The sequence below is a fragment of the Archocentrus centrarchus genome, chromosome 22 (genome assembly GCF_007364275.1).
Source record: "Archocentrus centrarchus isolate MPI-CPG fArcCen1 chromosome 22, fArcCen1, whole genome shotgun sequence".
Taxonomy (NCBI): Eukaryota; Metazoa; Chordata; class Actinopteri; order Cichliformes; family Cichlidae; genus Archocentrus; species Archocentrus centrarchus.
The window spans coordinates 19,544,977-19,558,769 of NC_044367.1; the positions used below are offsets into that span (position 1 = coordinate 19,544,977).

At 40.1% G+C, this 13,793-nt stretch overlaps 1 protein-coding gene across 2 annotated transcripts in view; it reads left to right on the plus strand.

Moving 5' to 3' along the window:
• Positions 1-13,793, plus strand: part of plekhh1 (pleckstrin homology domain containing, family H (with MyTH4 domain) member 1) — a 39,660-nt gene that overhangs the window by 12,151 nt on the left and 13,716 nt on the right. For both annotated transcript variants that reach the window (XM_030719629.1, XM_030719630.1), the window contains 8 exons: positions 3,711-3,773; positions 5,819-5,968; positions 6,071-6,154; positions 6,252-6,333; positions 6,449-6,631; positions 8,614-9,371; positions 9,621-9,699; positions 13,648-13,739. In XM_030719629.1, coding sequence (XP_030575489.1) covers positions 3,711-3,773; positions 5,819-5,968; positions 6,071-6,154; positions 6,252-6,333; positions 6,449-6,631; positions 8,614-9,371; positions 9,621-9,699; positions 13,648-13,739 — 1,491 coding nt within the window. The remainder of the gene's footprint in view (positions 1-3,710; positions 3,774-5,818; positions 5,969-6,070; positions 6,155-6,251; positions 6,334-6,448; positions 6,632-8,613; positions 9,372-9,620; positions 9,700-13,647; positions 13,740-13,793) is intronic.

A 13,793-nucleotide genomic window follows, 5' to 3' on the forward strand; every position in this document is an offset into this window, starting at 1 on the left:
ATCTATCTGATTTAGATAATCATAGCCGACAGGCTTGAAATACAGACTGTGGGGTCAGATTTTTGTCACTTGTTTCTAACAGCTGTGACAGATCTGTTTAACTATCTGGGAAATGGATGATCTGCTGTCTCTTGCCTGTTCTCATTTTATCTCCCCCCACTATGTTATCAGTCCCCCATGAATTCATGCTGAGGAAAAGATAGACAGCACCTTGCCTCCCTATAATATACCCTGCAACAATCACCATATGGCTAAACAAAATTAGCTCAAAGATTATGCCTCACTCTGCCATTTTAATTTCTGCTAAGAGGAACACACTTAAGGATTAATCTGGTAACATTATTGTCAGCAAATCTATTAAAGACTTAAATATGTGTGTGTGGGCCTGACTCTAAAAAATCTACACTGCACATGTTAATTGTGTGTTAATGCAACAGTGTGGCTATTGATGCATTTTAATGCATAACTTTTTGGACAATAATGGAAGTCTGGGGGCATATCTTTGGTTACTCAGACAGTACTTAGTCAAATCAGTCCATTGTTTCTTTTATGGGATTTGTGGAAAAGGAACAACATAGTTTATCACCTGATTCATTCTTTAGAGGAACAACTGATACACAGCTGCAAAATGCAATTCCCAGCTCATCCATTTTTAGAATTCTCAGCAGCAGAATCTAATGTTTTACACTGTGGCCTGACTGATGCAGGGTAGCTGACACAGTTGTGCCACTCCTGCTAAGCAGCTCGGGCCTCAGTTGGACCATTCCATAACTGAACAAGCAGAGGCAGACAGAGATCAAATAACAGTACCAGCTTACACTGTCTGTCCATATCTCAAAGCTTAAGGTCAGGTTGTTGCCATCAGCTAACCCATTTGATTGGATAGACTGACCAATCAAATCAACCTAAGTACTCACAATTTATTCGTAACGCTGCAACAGCACTGACCAATTAACAACCGTATTCAAAAGCTTTCATGTTCATTTATCATTGTCACTTAATATTACTTTGATAAAATTAAATTATGACTGTAGTTCAAACTCCTTGTGTGTATATCTTCTCTATACAGACCTCATCTGGAGGTTTACACAAACAGCATTGGCTAGATCTCACCTTAATCCCATGACCCAAGATCCAATGAGCAATTCTTTCTGACCTCTAACTTGTCCACTGAACACTTCTTGTGGCACATGTGGCATTTCATCAGGCACATCTGTCCAACATTAGCTGTGTCTCTGCCCAAAATACCCAGATAATACCCAGTTCCAGGAATTGTTTTCAGGAGACTAAATGGTTCCCTCAGATAGTTGTCTATCTGTGTTTCCAGCACCAATTTAAGACCTGCAAAAGTAAACTTGCCACTGAGATGTGAAACATGTAAAAAAAACAAAAAAAACAAATAAACAAACAAAAAACAAAAAACCCTGTTCCTCTTCAGTCCATTAGGTGGGAGTAATGCAGAAGACAATATAATTTGCCATTTCTGCTGAATTTATAATGCAGCCACTGGGAGACCACAAGTCCGTGTGCTCCTAGTGCCGGTATCATGCCAAAAAGTGATTGTATGCTAAAAAGTGATTTCCGGTATTTGCCAAAAAAATGACTGGTAGTATTTAAACGGTTGTTGGCCTATAATCTGTCAAAAAATATCTCATGAATGATAAAGTCATTCTGAGCCATAAAGAACATTCCTGTAACAAGGCACAAAGTGCAGTCAGTTTTTCATAAACTGACGTTTACATGTCCCTTATTTATTCCATGTAAAAAGTGTCATTGATATATATTAAAAAAAAAAAATAATTTCAAGAGCAATGTGGCCAAGAGGGCAGCAGAAAAAAATGCAGGAAACATAATGGCTCTATAAAGATATTTTAAGTGGCCTAAAAGGACTGGATTGGTTAATGTAGAATGCAGAGTAAGTATAAGAAGACAAAGCCATAAAGATATATGCAAAACAGGTTTACCAATATAAGCACAGATATTAGACATAAAAAACACATACTAGAAATATCAGCAATCACTTTTTGGCATGACACCAGACCCAAGCCCAGATAAATAGAGAGGGTTGCATCAGGAAGGGCATCCATTGTAAAATCTTTGCCAAATCAAACGTGCAGATTAACAGTAAGATTTCCATACAGGATCGGTCGAGGCCCGGGTTAACACCAACTGGCTCTGGTGCTGTTGGACAGCAGGGCGGTGGTGCAAACCATGCTACTGTTGGCTGAAGACAAAGGAAAGGAAGATTTGTTTTATGCTTTCCTCTGCAATTTCTCTTTGTGTTGAAGAATAATGGACAAACTAGATAAACAGCTACAGAGTTTAAAAAACGGTGGCTGAAATCAAATGCTGTGAATAATCAATCAGTTAGAAATGTTGTGCTGCCAGCTCTCCCAAAGTTCCTGTCCTTTTAGAAAAGTGCTCTCTGCCCAGAACTTATTTAGACCCTGATTCCCGATGTCGGAGTTCCTTCAAAAGTTCTCTGTACCTGTGAAAAGTTTGTGGCAGAGAAGTCCTGATTGTGACCTTTGTGGTACTTTACCATTACCTAAAGTCCTTGTTTTCCTCTTCTGTTTCCGTTTTGTTAAATGAGGACAAGTATGGTTTGTGCTTGACTCACAATGAAGGCTTTTGACCTTGAGGTGAGCAGTCATCCAACCACTAACCATCACTCTCCACCCACATCTTCCCTTGCAGATGTGCTCTGGCTTTAGTGAGTGTTAAGCCGGCTGCGGGGAAGTGTTCAAATGTTGTGAGTGGTGGATTCTGGGAATCAGGGGGCCTTTGTCGAGGTGATGAGAAGGCATAAAGAAAGACAGAGAGAGATAAAGAGAAGGGGAACAAAAATGACGAGAGGAATTCAAATGCATCTCTCAAGCAGAGTGAATCCATTAGTATGTTTGTTCTCCTTTCAGCTGGGTCACTGAACTCATACGAAGGGCTGCCCTGTGTATTCTGTGCCTACACTTCTCTGTGTGCGTGTGTGTTTGAGAGTGAGAGAGAGAGAGAGAGAGTCCTTGCAGATGTGCGCATGCTTGCAGGATGGACAGTGTTTGCCTTTGAAAGTATGAGTACGCATGCTTGCACAAAAGGTGACGCAAGCCTGTGCACACACCCTAGCATTATTCTATCACACTTGTGTTTGACCAGAAGTAGTAGCATGAAAGATGTTCAGCCTCCTCCAAGGGCCTCTCTGCTATGTCTGCAGTATGCCTATGTGTGTAATTGATTATTAGGCCTTCTCAGACTTTGTTTAATCCAGATTGCCCTTTATTTTACTTTCTCAGCCACTTTCACTGTCCACTTACTAATTCTTAAATATACCTGTTATTACAAATGTTTTTCTAATACAGTTGATTTGCTAAAAATGTCCCACTACATTGATCTTTTAAAAGTTTTTCCAACGTTAGGAATGATAATGAAGGATTAAATGTTTCTCTGCGCATTTGCAGGTGTGTGTTTGTGTATGCAAGCAGACTTCTGGCTTAGAGGTTTATGTTTTTCTGCATGCATGATCTGTGTTAATAGCGACTGTAGATGTTTTTTAATTTTTAAATGAAATTTTTTATGGAGAGCAAGGAGTCTGCTTTTTTTCTTCTTGGGATTTTCCCATGACCACCTCAAACCTTCAACCCACTTTCTTGGCATCCCATACAGAGAAAGCTGACCCAAGTCAGAAACCATTTTAAACTCTTTTGTTTCTACTTCAGATGCAGGAGCTGGAGCAGAGAGTGACAGAGGCTGACCAGCGGGCTGAGAATGCTGAAAAACAGGTAGACGGGCATCGTTTCAGCTTACATTGTACTCACTAATATCACTTAAAAGAAGAAATAACAATTAATGAGAGAGTCAGTGAGTCCAAAAATCACAGGCCAGCCAAATTTATTAAGAGAAAATTAAAGCAGATAATAAAAACTGCCAGTCAGATTGTATCCTAATATGTTGGGTGTCCTAGCACTTGTGTTTGATCTGGATAAACTGTTGACATTTAGAGCTCAACAGTTACTTTGGGGAGAATAGTATTAATAACTTTAAAAATGGTTTTAAAAAACTATGAAAATGTATTTTCATAGTCCATAATAGTATTTTCCTTAAACACATTTACATCCCATAGTTTTCATATTGTATGAATAATAATGTACTGTGCAAAAGTCTTGAGTCACCGCTCATTTCTTTACATTTTGTCTTTGAGGAGTCAGACTTTCTTGAAATTTTTAAAGTGCTTAATAGTTCTCCAGGCTTTCTGAAGTTCTGTCAGAGTTTTTCTTTGGAGACTTTTCACTCATTTTCAATTCAGAGAAATAATTTTTGTTTGTTGATTGTTTGTTAAGCAATGAATTATTCAAGCATGTAAAAGTCACCAAACTCAAAGGATGAACCAGTGATGTGTCTGTTAAATACATAACAGACAACTCTGAGGCACTTTGTTACTAGCAGCCTGTTATGAAAACCAATCATTTATTCCAATTTCTTCAGTTGAATCTATGAAAAATGTGAAAGATAACACAGTTTGACAGGCATAAAATAGTATTTTTGCACCAACAAGGTGATTCCCAAAGAATTAGCTGCAGTTAGCTGAAAACTTGACATATCTTCACATGGTGTGTAGTGCCCTTGACAAATTGAGGACAAAAGAAGTGACGGGCCTAAAAACCTGTCTGCAGCAGATGAACATTATGTGAAAGCTATATCCTTACAAAGTGGGGAAAGAAAATCCACAAAGACCTGACTCAAGATTCAGTTGATCCAGCTGCTGTTCACTGAAGCCTCATCAGAAATGGTCTCAGTGGAATGGTGGCTGTAAAGAAGCCATTCTTAAGGAAGGGAACAGGGAGAAAAGGATGAGTTATGCCTAATTATTCAAGAACTGGACTGAAAATCAGATGATCAGATCAGATGGAGTGATTAAATTCAAATTTGAAATTTTTGGTTCAAATCATCATCAATATGTACAAAAGTAGACAGGAAAGAGGTATAACAGTGTGTCTACAGCCATCTGTAAAACACAATGGAGGCTCTATCATGGTGTGTGGCTGGATTTCAGCCAGTGATGTTGGAGATCTTGTCAAAATTGATAGAATTATCGGAAAAGTGAGATTTTGATCCACTATCCCATATAATCCTGAAAACATTTGAGTGACAACAACTTTATTTTTTACCATGACAATGATCCCAAACACACTGCCAATGCAGTAAAAGCATACCTGAAGTAATGGAATTAAGTGGAACCACAGCAAGTATTTCCCGGTTTTCTAGCAAAGCAGTAAGAAATGAGTGGTATTTCAAGACTTTTGCACAGTTGACCACTTGTTAGCTTTAAGCACATCTCAGTGTCCTCATTGTGTTTAATCATAGCTGTATCCATAAAGAAGCCAGTGAGTGAACCTTGACAATTTTTTTTTATTTTTTATATCAAAACAGTGTCAGAGGTCAACATGAAGAGAAATTAAAATATGAAATCTCACATACATTATTTCGATATGGCTTTTTTGTTTTGTTTCTTTTAGTAAGAGTCACCCTTTGATTGAACTTAACAACAGGAGTGTGTGGTTTTAGGATTAGAATTCTCATACATATCAGACATACTCAGCCACCTTTGGTGTCAGGTTTGCTGTCATTACTGGCCATTACTGGTGTTTTCTATAAGTGGTAATTTAATGGTGCCATAAAAAAATAACTTTTTTTTCTTATCAGAGAAAAAAAAAATCCTCTGTCTTTTGCTCTTCGCTTTGTCTGGTACCCATCAAAATTAAACCAACCATGTAATCCATTAGTGAATGAATGCATGTGCAGTCACTCCTCTGATTTTGCTTTTCAGATCCATGTCATGGAAGAGAAGCTGAAGTCTGCAAACATAAAAACCAGTGAATCAGAGAGCTCGCTGTACAGAAAGTATCAAGACTTGACCAATCAGGTTCAAGAGAAAGATGCTGTAATAAAGAGATTAGAGATGCAGCTGGAAAAACAGGTATAGCCGGAGCCATCAGATACAGAACAGAAATGACCATTTATGTCCATGAAATGTATGTTGAAAAATTCAACAGAACCTGTTTTTTTTTCTGGCTTATAGATCTTAGTCAGAGCCCAGGAGGCAAAGATCATTGAGGAGAAGGCTGCCAAGATTAAAGACTGGGTCACCTTTAAGCTTAGGGAGGTAAGATATGCATGGATACATCCCTAATAACTAGTGTACAGAGATCATAAAGAGTACATTGACTTGTGGTTAATGTTGCATATATGTTGAGTTACAGATGGAGCAAGAGAACCAGCAGCTGAAAGTGGCAAACCTAAAGCAGACAGAACAGATAATGTTGTTGCAAGACAAACTGCAATGTAGGTTCTGCTTCAGGTGTATAGAGACCAGCAGTAAAGTACAAGAGTCATGTAGACAAATATAGAATTGAGAGCTAGGAGCTCATGATATAGTGGCATTGTCTTGCTTTTCTAGCTCTTTTAGAGAAACCTGCATCCTCTGCATCCCCGGCCACCTCCCCGGTAATGGATACACACCTGGTGCCCAGCAGCCCCCTGTTTCCTCCCAGCTGCCCTGGCACACCACCTGCCCAAGATGACAGCTGGAGACAGACAGGTTCCCGTTGGGCCAACTCAAACATCAAGACCCTGCCAGCAGGTGTGTTGCCCTTAATTTGTATTATGTTGGGATGGAGAAGGAATGCAAGCTGGGCTGATCACATGGCCAGGTAGCGCCAGTAAGAGTGGGGGGGAACTTGAGGCTGATTACAAACCATTCCAAAATCTAATGGGTATTTTCAAAATGTTGTGCTGCTCATTGGTGCTTAGTGTTAGGTACTATGTGCTTTGATTTAAGGTTTTCTGCCCTTGTTAGTTGCAAAGGCAGAAATCGCCCTTGCAAATAGATTTTGAAGGTTTCATTTTGTTTTTGCATTTTCTTAAAGTTGTGAATGAAAAGTTCTTAAATAAACTAAAAAAAATAACATAAGACAAAAGTATGAACAAATAAAAAATTAAATAAATCTTCTGAAAACGAGACACCTAACAGTATTGTGCAATAGTCTTGAGCCACTCCTCATTTCTTTATATTTTGCTAGGAAAATGGGGAATGGATACATGGAGCATACATGGAACTAAAGTATAAAAGGCAAAAACAGTTTGTACAATTCTAATGAGTTTGAAGTCCTTGAGTCCGTGACTGATAGTGCCTGTGTGTGTGTGTGTGTGTGCGTGTGCGTGTGTGTGTGTGTGTGTGTGTGTGTGTGGTGGTGGATCAAAATTTGGCAGTACTTTTCTGCATTCTTAATTCCATCAATTTTGACAAAATCCCCCAACATCACTGGCTGAAATGCAGCCTAAAACCATGACAGAACCTCTATTGTATTTTACAGATGGCTGTAGACACTCACTGTTTTACCTCTCTCTTGAACTCTGCACATATTGATGACAATTTGAACCAAAAATTTCAAATTTGGATTCATAAGACCTGTTAAAACTTATTTTCAGTCCAGTTCTTGTGTAATTTGGCATACCTCAGCCTTTTTTCCCTGTTTCCCTTTCTTAAGTATGGCTTCTTGACAACCACCTTTCTATTGTATGAGGCTTTGGTGAACAGTAGATGGATTACCTGCAGGACCAGATGCATCTCTCAGGTCCTGTGTCAGATCTTTGCTGGATTTTTTTTCCTATTTCTTAAGGACATGAATTTCAGATACTGCTCATCTGCTGTAGATAGTTTTTTTTTTTTTAGGCCTGCACCTTTTCCCTTTGTCTTCCACTTGTCCAGTTTCCTCAAAGTTTTTATGGACACTCTCCACACCATGCTGAGATATGCCAAGTTTTCAGCTAATAGCTCTTTGGAAGTTGCCTTGTTTGTGCAAAATACTATTTTATGCCTGTCAAACTGGGTTATCTGTCAAATTTTTTGTCAGTTCAACTCACAAAATGGAGACAAATTATGCGTTTTTGCAACAGGCTGCTAGTAAGTGCCTAAAGATACAATTTAAAATTGGTTCCTTGCTGTTGTCTGTTATGTGTAGGTACATCACTGATTCATCCCTCGAATTAGGTGCCTTTTTTAAATGCTTGAATGATTCATAGGTCAGTGTTAAGTAACTTAACACACAAAAAACATTCCTCTGAAAATGGTCAGGTATAAGGACTGGACTGAAAATTAGTTTAAAAAAAAAAAGTATCCAATGTCCCAAGATAAACCCTGAAAGATTTTCAGAAAGCCTGGAAACTATTGCTCAAGGCTGCTTTAAAAAAATTACAAGAAAGTCTGGCTCCTTGGAAGCAAAATATAAAAGAATGAGGGGTGGCTCAAGACTTTTTCACGGTACTATAAATACACTTGTGATATCAAAAACCGTAGTCCAAAAGGATGCTTCTGCAGTAGGTAATGATGTCGTCTACTGCATTTCTTTTGTTGTGGTTACTCATGCTTACATTGATATTCATAAAATAAGTTTTCTGTCTTCCTAATAACTTCAGTATGTATAGAGGAATACTTTAGAAGACTTTCAGCTGCTGTGCTGTAGCATTCTGTACAAAACAAATGTAATAAACCACTTCATCAGCATACTCTCCTTCTTTTATAGGTTAGCTCTGATTTAATCACACCTTGTTGTACTTTCTCAGATGTGAAAAGAAGTCCTGAGCAAGTCAGTAAAGGGATTTGCCTCGGAGACCTGGCTTCTTGTGATGTTCTCTCTCAGAGTCGGAGCAGGGAGTGCCCCAGCAATTCTCTTTCCATCAGTGCACCAGAGCTTCCAGATGGCCAGGCAGGGTCCTCTGACAGAGACAACTCCTCTGATGAGCTCAACAGCAAATTTCGCTCTCAGTGTCTTCACTCTTCCTCATCCTCTTCATCTTCGTCCTCGGCCTACGAGATGGCACATGGACCAAGTTCTCCAGAATCGTCTTTTAGAATAGCACCCAACAGCGTGTCTCGTTCTCCCTCCACCAGCAATCCCTTTCCCAATCCTCACCCGCCTCTGGGTCACCAGTCAGGCACCAGCATGACGTTACCTAAGGTACGGACTCCGCTCACCCCCAGAGATAGCATCCAACTGGTCAAGAAGCACTACAGCCAGCCTCAGCCCAGCCTGGACAAACTCCACCACCTGAATGTTAACATAGACATTATGACACCTTCCTCTACTTCCTCCACTCTTAAGAGCGCAGGCACCACCTCATCACCTTTCTCTCAGGTTGTGGAAGAAACGGACATTGATGATGGACTCCCAGACAGCATGGATGGAGTAGTGGAGGGCCCAGCATCAGAGGAACTGTCCCGGGATGGAGTTTCATTTGTGGGGCTTGCAGAAGAGCTAGAGCGGTTAGATCCAGAAGTTCTTAAGCCACCAACACCTCCTTTACATCGATTCCCATCATGGGTATGAGAGACAAGCATTATATATTCAACATCTGAATTCTTCTTGTACGATTTTTATTTGTTTTGGTTTGTTTGTTTGTTGTTTTTTTGGTGACCTGAAAAAAAAATACATGCATTAGCAATAGTTCCTCCTACGTCAAGTTATTTCCTTGAAGATTTATCAAGTGCCAAAATGTTACACTATCTGAAAGCGGTGGTCATGTTTAAGCTGAATAATCTTGAATATTTCTGACTGTGTTGCTTTCTGCAGGAGAGTCGGATCTACGCTGTGGCTAAGTCAGGAATGAGAGTGTCAGAGGCCAGTCTTGGAGTCAGAAGCCCTGGGCGAGGTGAGTCCCCTAAAGGCAGAGGCAAGAAACTAGTCATCCACTCAATCAACAAAACATTTATATACAGCAAGGAATTAAACTCTGTAATCAGGAAGTCAGCAAAAACGATTTTGTCCTCTGTAACCCTATGTTTGTGTTCATTGTTCTGCGTGTGTGTGTCTTGAGCTTGGGTGGTGGCGGTGCTTGTTTTGTGGGAAATGAGTCAGTACTGTGAAGAGGCATGTCATTCAGCTGATGCTTAAGCTGATGTGTGGGTAGAGCAGGGTCTGTTTGGATCTGTCATTGCTGTTTTTGATGTCACTTCCTTTGGCCTGAGGCTCCCTACACCTGAACAGGTGTGGGCTCATCTTCAGGAGGAGCCTCCCCCCAACCCCCCATGATAATGGGAAGGGGGAGGAAAAGAGTAACATAAGGAGAGGCTGCTTTGTAATAAGCTGTGATGAAAGGACATGGTCCGGGTGTAATTACTCCTGTGTTTTCTGTGCCGACATCATCCATTTTGTCAGGATGCATGCAGTAAGGTTTGACAGCACTTGGACTATTGAAATTTGTAACTGCTATGTACGTGCAGCTGACTGCTAAATCACTGTTGTGGATTATGTTATAGCTTGCTCAGCTTTTTCAGCTTCCGGCATGTTTTTCCCTTAAGGTGCATCAGTTGCTGGCAAATTCTGATCTCTGGCAAACTAAACCACTGAAAGTTTTACTTTGTTTTGCTTCAAAATAATTGAAAATCTTTTTATTGTGGATACAAAATTGTGTAAAAGTGGATTTGTCTTGACTCATCCTGCTTTATATTATATTTATCTTAAGAGTGTTATTTACATTGGTAGAGTACCTTTTACCTTAAAAGAATGTAATTAATGCATAAAATTGCTTTTCTTACTGTAAAAAGGACCCCAAGTTAAAATGCATGTAGTAATCATCATTCGATAATGAGTAATTTGCTTGATTAGAGTTACTAAAAGTCCTGGTTGGGAGCAACAAGTGGATTCTGCTTGATAAGATGCATCCTGGCCTCAAAACTGTGCCCATTCATTTTTGACATCTTTTGCCAGTGATGCAGAAGGTCACCAAACCTTGTAGAAGCAAGGTTCCTGCAGTTTTCTTAATCAGGAGCTGCAGAAAGTTAACACATCCATGAACTTAGAACCTAGAAATCGGTTAAAACAGTAAATTAAAAGGTTAAATGACACCCAACCCATCTATCTATCTATATCAGGGGTCAGCAACCCATGGCTCCAGAGCCACATGCGGCTCTTTCAGGCTTACGGAAGTAAATTATAAGTATCCAACTGAAGTGCAGTTTATTTTTGCCAGTTCGTTTTTTGTTGTAGCTCTAAATTGGAACATTATTGTGATCTTGAAATATTAAAATAAAATCATTTTTTTAATGTATTTATTTATTTTAGTTTCTCAATATATGTGTCACTCGCGGTAGCCGCTAATGGCTTCTGGTAGTATTTGTGGCTTGTTTTCTTTTCTGTGTAAACCGGGTTCAAATGGCTCTTTGAGTGTTAAAGGTTGCCAACCCCTGATCTCTATCTATCTATCTATCTATCTATCTATCTATCTATCTATCTATCTATCTATCTATCTATCTATCTATCTATCTATCTATCTATCTATCTATCTATCTATCTATCTATCTATCTATCTATCTATCTATATCTATATCTATCTATATCTATATCTATATCTATATATCTATATATCTATATATATATATATATATATATATATATATAATATGAGAGAGAGAGAGATATATATCCTTTCCAGCTCTTCTCTGAGCCCTTGGTATTTATCAAGCTTCTCGTGTTGCTTCTTACTGATGTTGCCATCACTTGGTATTGGTATCACTACGGCCTTCTTCCTTTATTTGTCCACCACTACTATGTCCGGTTGGTTAATTTCAATTCAATTCAATTTTATTTATATAGTGCCAATTCACAACAAACAGTTGCCTCAAGGCCCTTTATTTTGTAAGGTAAAAACCCTACAATAATTAGCTGTGGTTAGCCATCACAAGTTTGTCTGTCTGTATCTGGAAGTCCCACAGGATTTTAGCTCTGTCATTCTCAGCTGCCCTTAGGGGCGTATCCCCTTTTGAACTCGAGACTTCCAGGTCATACTCGGCACAGATGTTCCTGTATACCATGCCAGCAACTTGGTTATGGCGTTCCATGTATGCCCATGTATGCCCTGCCTTCCTAGCATCTTGCACCTTTCTGCACCTTGCTGTATGGTCAACCCCAGCCTCTATCAATCTTGTGCTCAGCGCTTGTTCCTGTGCTGCCATTATTAGTGCTTCTGTGCTGTCTGTCAGTCCAGCTTTGACCAGCCATTGGTAGCATTTTCCTACATCAGCCACTTCTTCTTTTGTCGGTGGTACATGCTGTGCAGGAGCCTGTCCTTCTGTGATGGTTCCTGTTCTTTCTCGGGTTTCTGCTGCCTGAGGTACTCACTAAGCACATGATCAGTTGTGGCCATCTTCCTGATGTACTCATGAATCTTAGTTGTTTCATCTAGGATAGTGGTTCTGACACTCACTAGTCCTCGGCCTCCTTCCTTCCTCTTAGTGTACAGTCTCAGGGTGCTGGATTTGGGGTGAAACCCTCCATACATGTTAAGGAGCTTTCTTGTCTCGATGTCAGTGGCTTCTATCTCCTCCTTTGGTCAGCTTATTATCCCAGCAGAGTATCTGACAACTGGCAGGGGATACGAGTTGATTACCCATTTCTTGTTCTTCCCATTCAGCTGACTCTTCAGGTACTTGGCGGTTGCAGCTTTCCTAGCAGCCTCTTCATGTTTCCCATTTGCCTATGGGATTCCAAGGTACTTGACGTTGGCCTCTAGTGTTGTTTTCCACATTCCCATTGAGTTCTTGATGAAGGCTCTTAAAGTCCTATAGTTCTAGGCATTCCAGGATCCATGGATGAGGCATTGAGTCATAGGCTTTCTTGTAATCAGTCCAGGTGATGCACAGGTTGGTCACTCTGGTCTTACAGTCTTGAGTGACTGCTCTATCAACCAGTAGCTGGTGTTTTGCTCCCCTGGTCTGGGCCCCCTCATGTATTGAGCCACGTGCCTGCTCATCTTAGCTGCTATGATGCCCGACAGCAGTTTCCATGCTGTGCTGGGGCAGATTATTGGCCAGTAGTCGGATGTGACCGGGGATCCTTGGGGATCAGGACTGTCCGGCCTTCGGTCAGCTGTTCCAGGTATAGCTTAGCCTTTAGCAGCTGGTTCATTTGTGCTGCCAGGTGCTTATGTAGTGCAGTCAACTTCTTTAGCCAGTAGGTGTGTTATCAGCCTGGTGCTATCCAACTTTTCATACTTTCCTGCATGTTTGCCACTGTGATGGTTACTGGAGCCTGTTCATATATTAACTGAAAGTGCCAGAACACCTTTCTGTATTGTTCTGGCCCACTTTAACCCCTAGTGGGCAGCAGGCTTGCAGTCAGCTGCATGCACTGTGTTTCCCACAGTGTTTGCCTGCTGAATCCATGTTTATGGTCTCATTTGCTAGTCTGAAGTCTTATTGAATTCAACATGACATTCGTTTTGTACATTATGGCCCCACTGGAGTTGAAAAAGTATAGTAAAGTAGGGTATCTTTTAGGATATGCCTACCTTGTGATTGACAGTTGTGAGTGCAGTGTCCCTTGGGTTTGACTCTCATGTCACATTCAGTTTTAAAACAAAAAAGGTGGCAGTGGCTAAAATGCTCAGCTCATACGGACTTCATTGACCAGTGGATGATATCATAGTTGCGTCTCTTATATAGTCAATGACTGGAACAGAGCTAAAAAAAAAAAATCAGTGTTTTATATAGGCATGTTAGGAATAATGATCTATATGGTGTTTAACCCTAAAATCTGAAAAGCATAAGCATACAACTTGTTAAAAGTGTTGTGTGTCCTTTAACACATCTCTATGTTGCAGGGTCCAGCTTACCCCAGTATCCAGCTGCAGGTCCATTCACCCAGTTGATCTATAAGAATATTAGTGTACCAGTATATACCACACTGAAAGGGGTGAGTAATATATTCTTTGCATTTTCACATTTGCTTTACTTCTTCCAGTTTGGA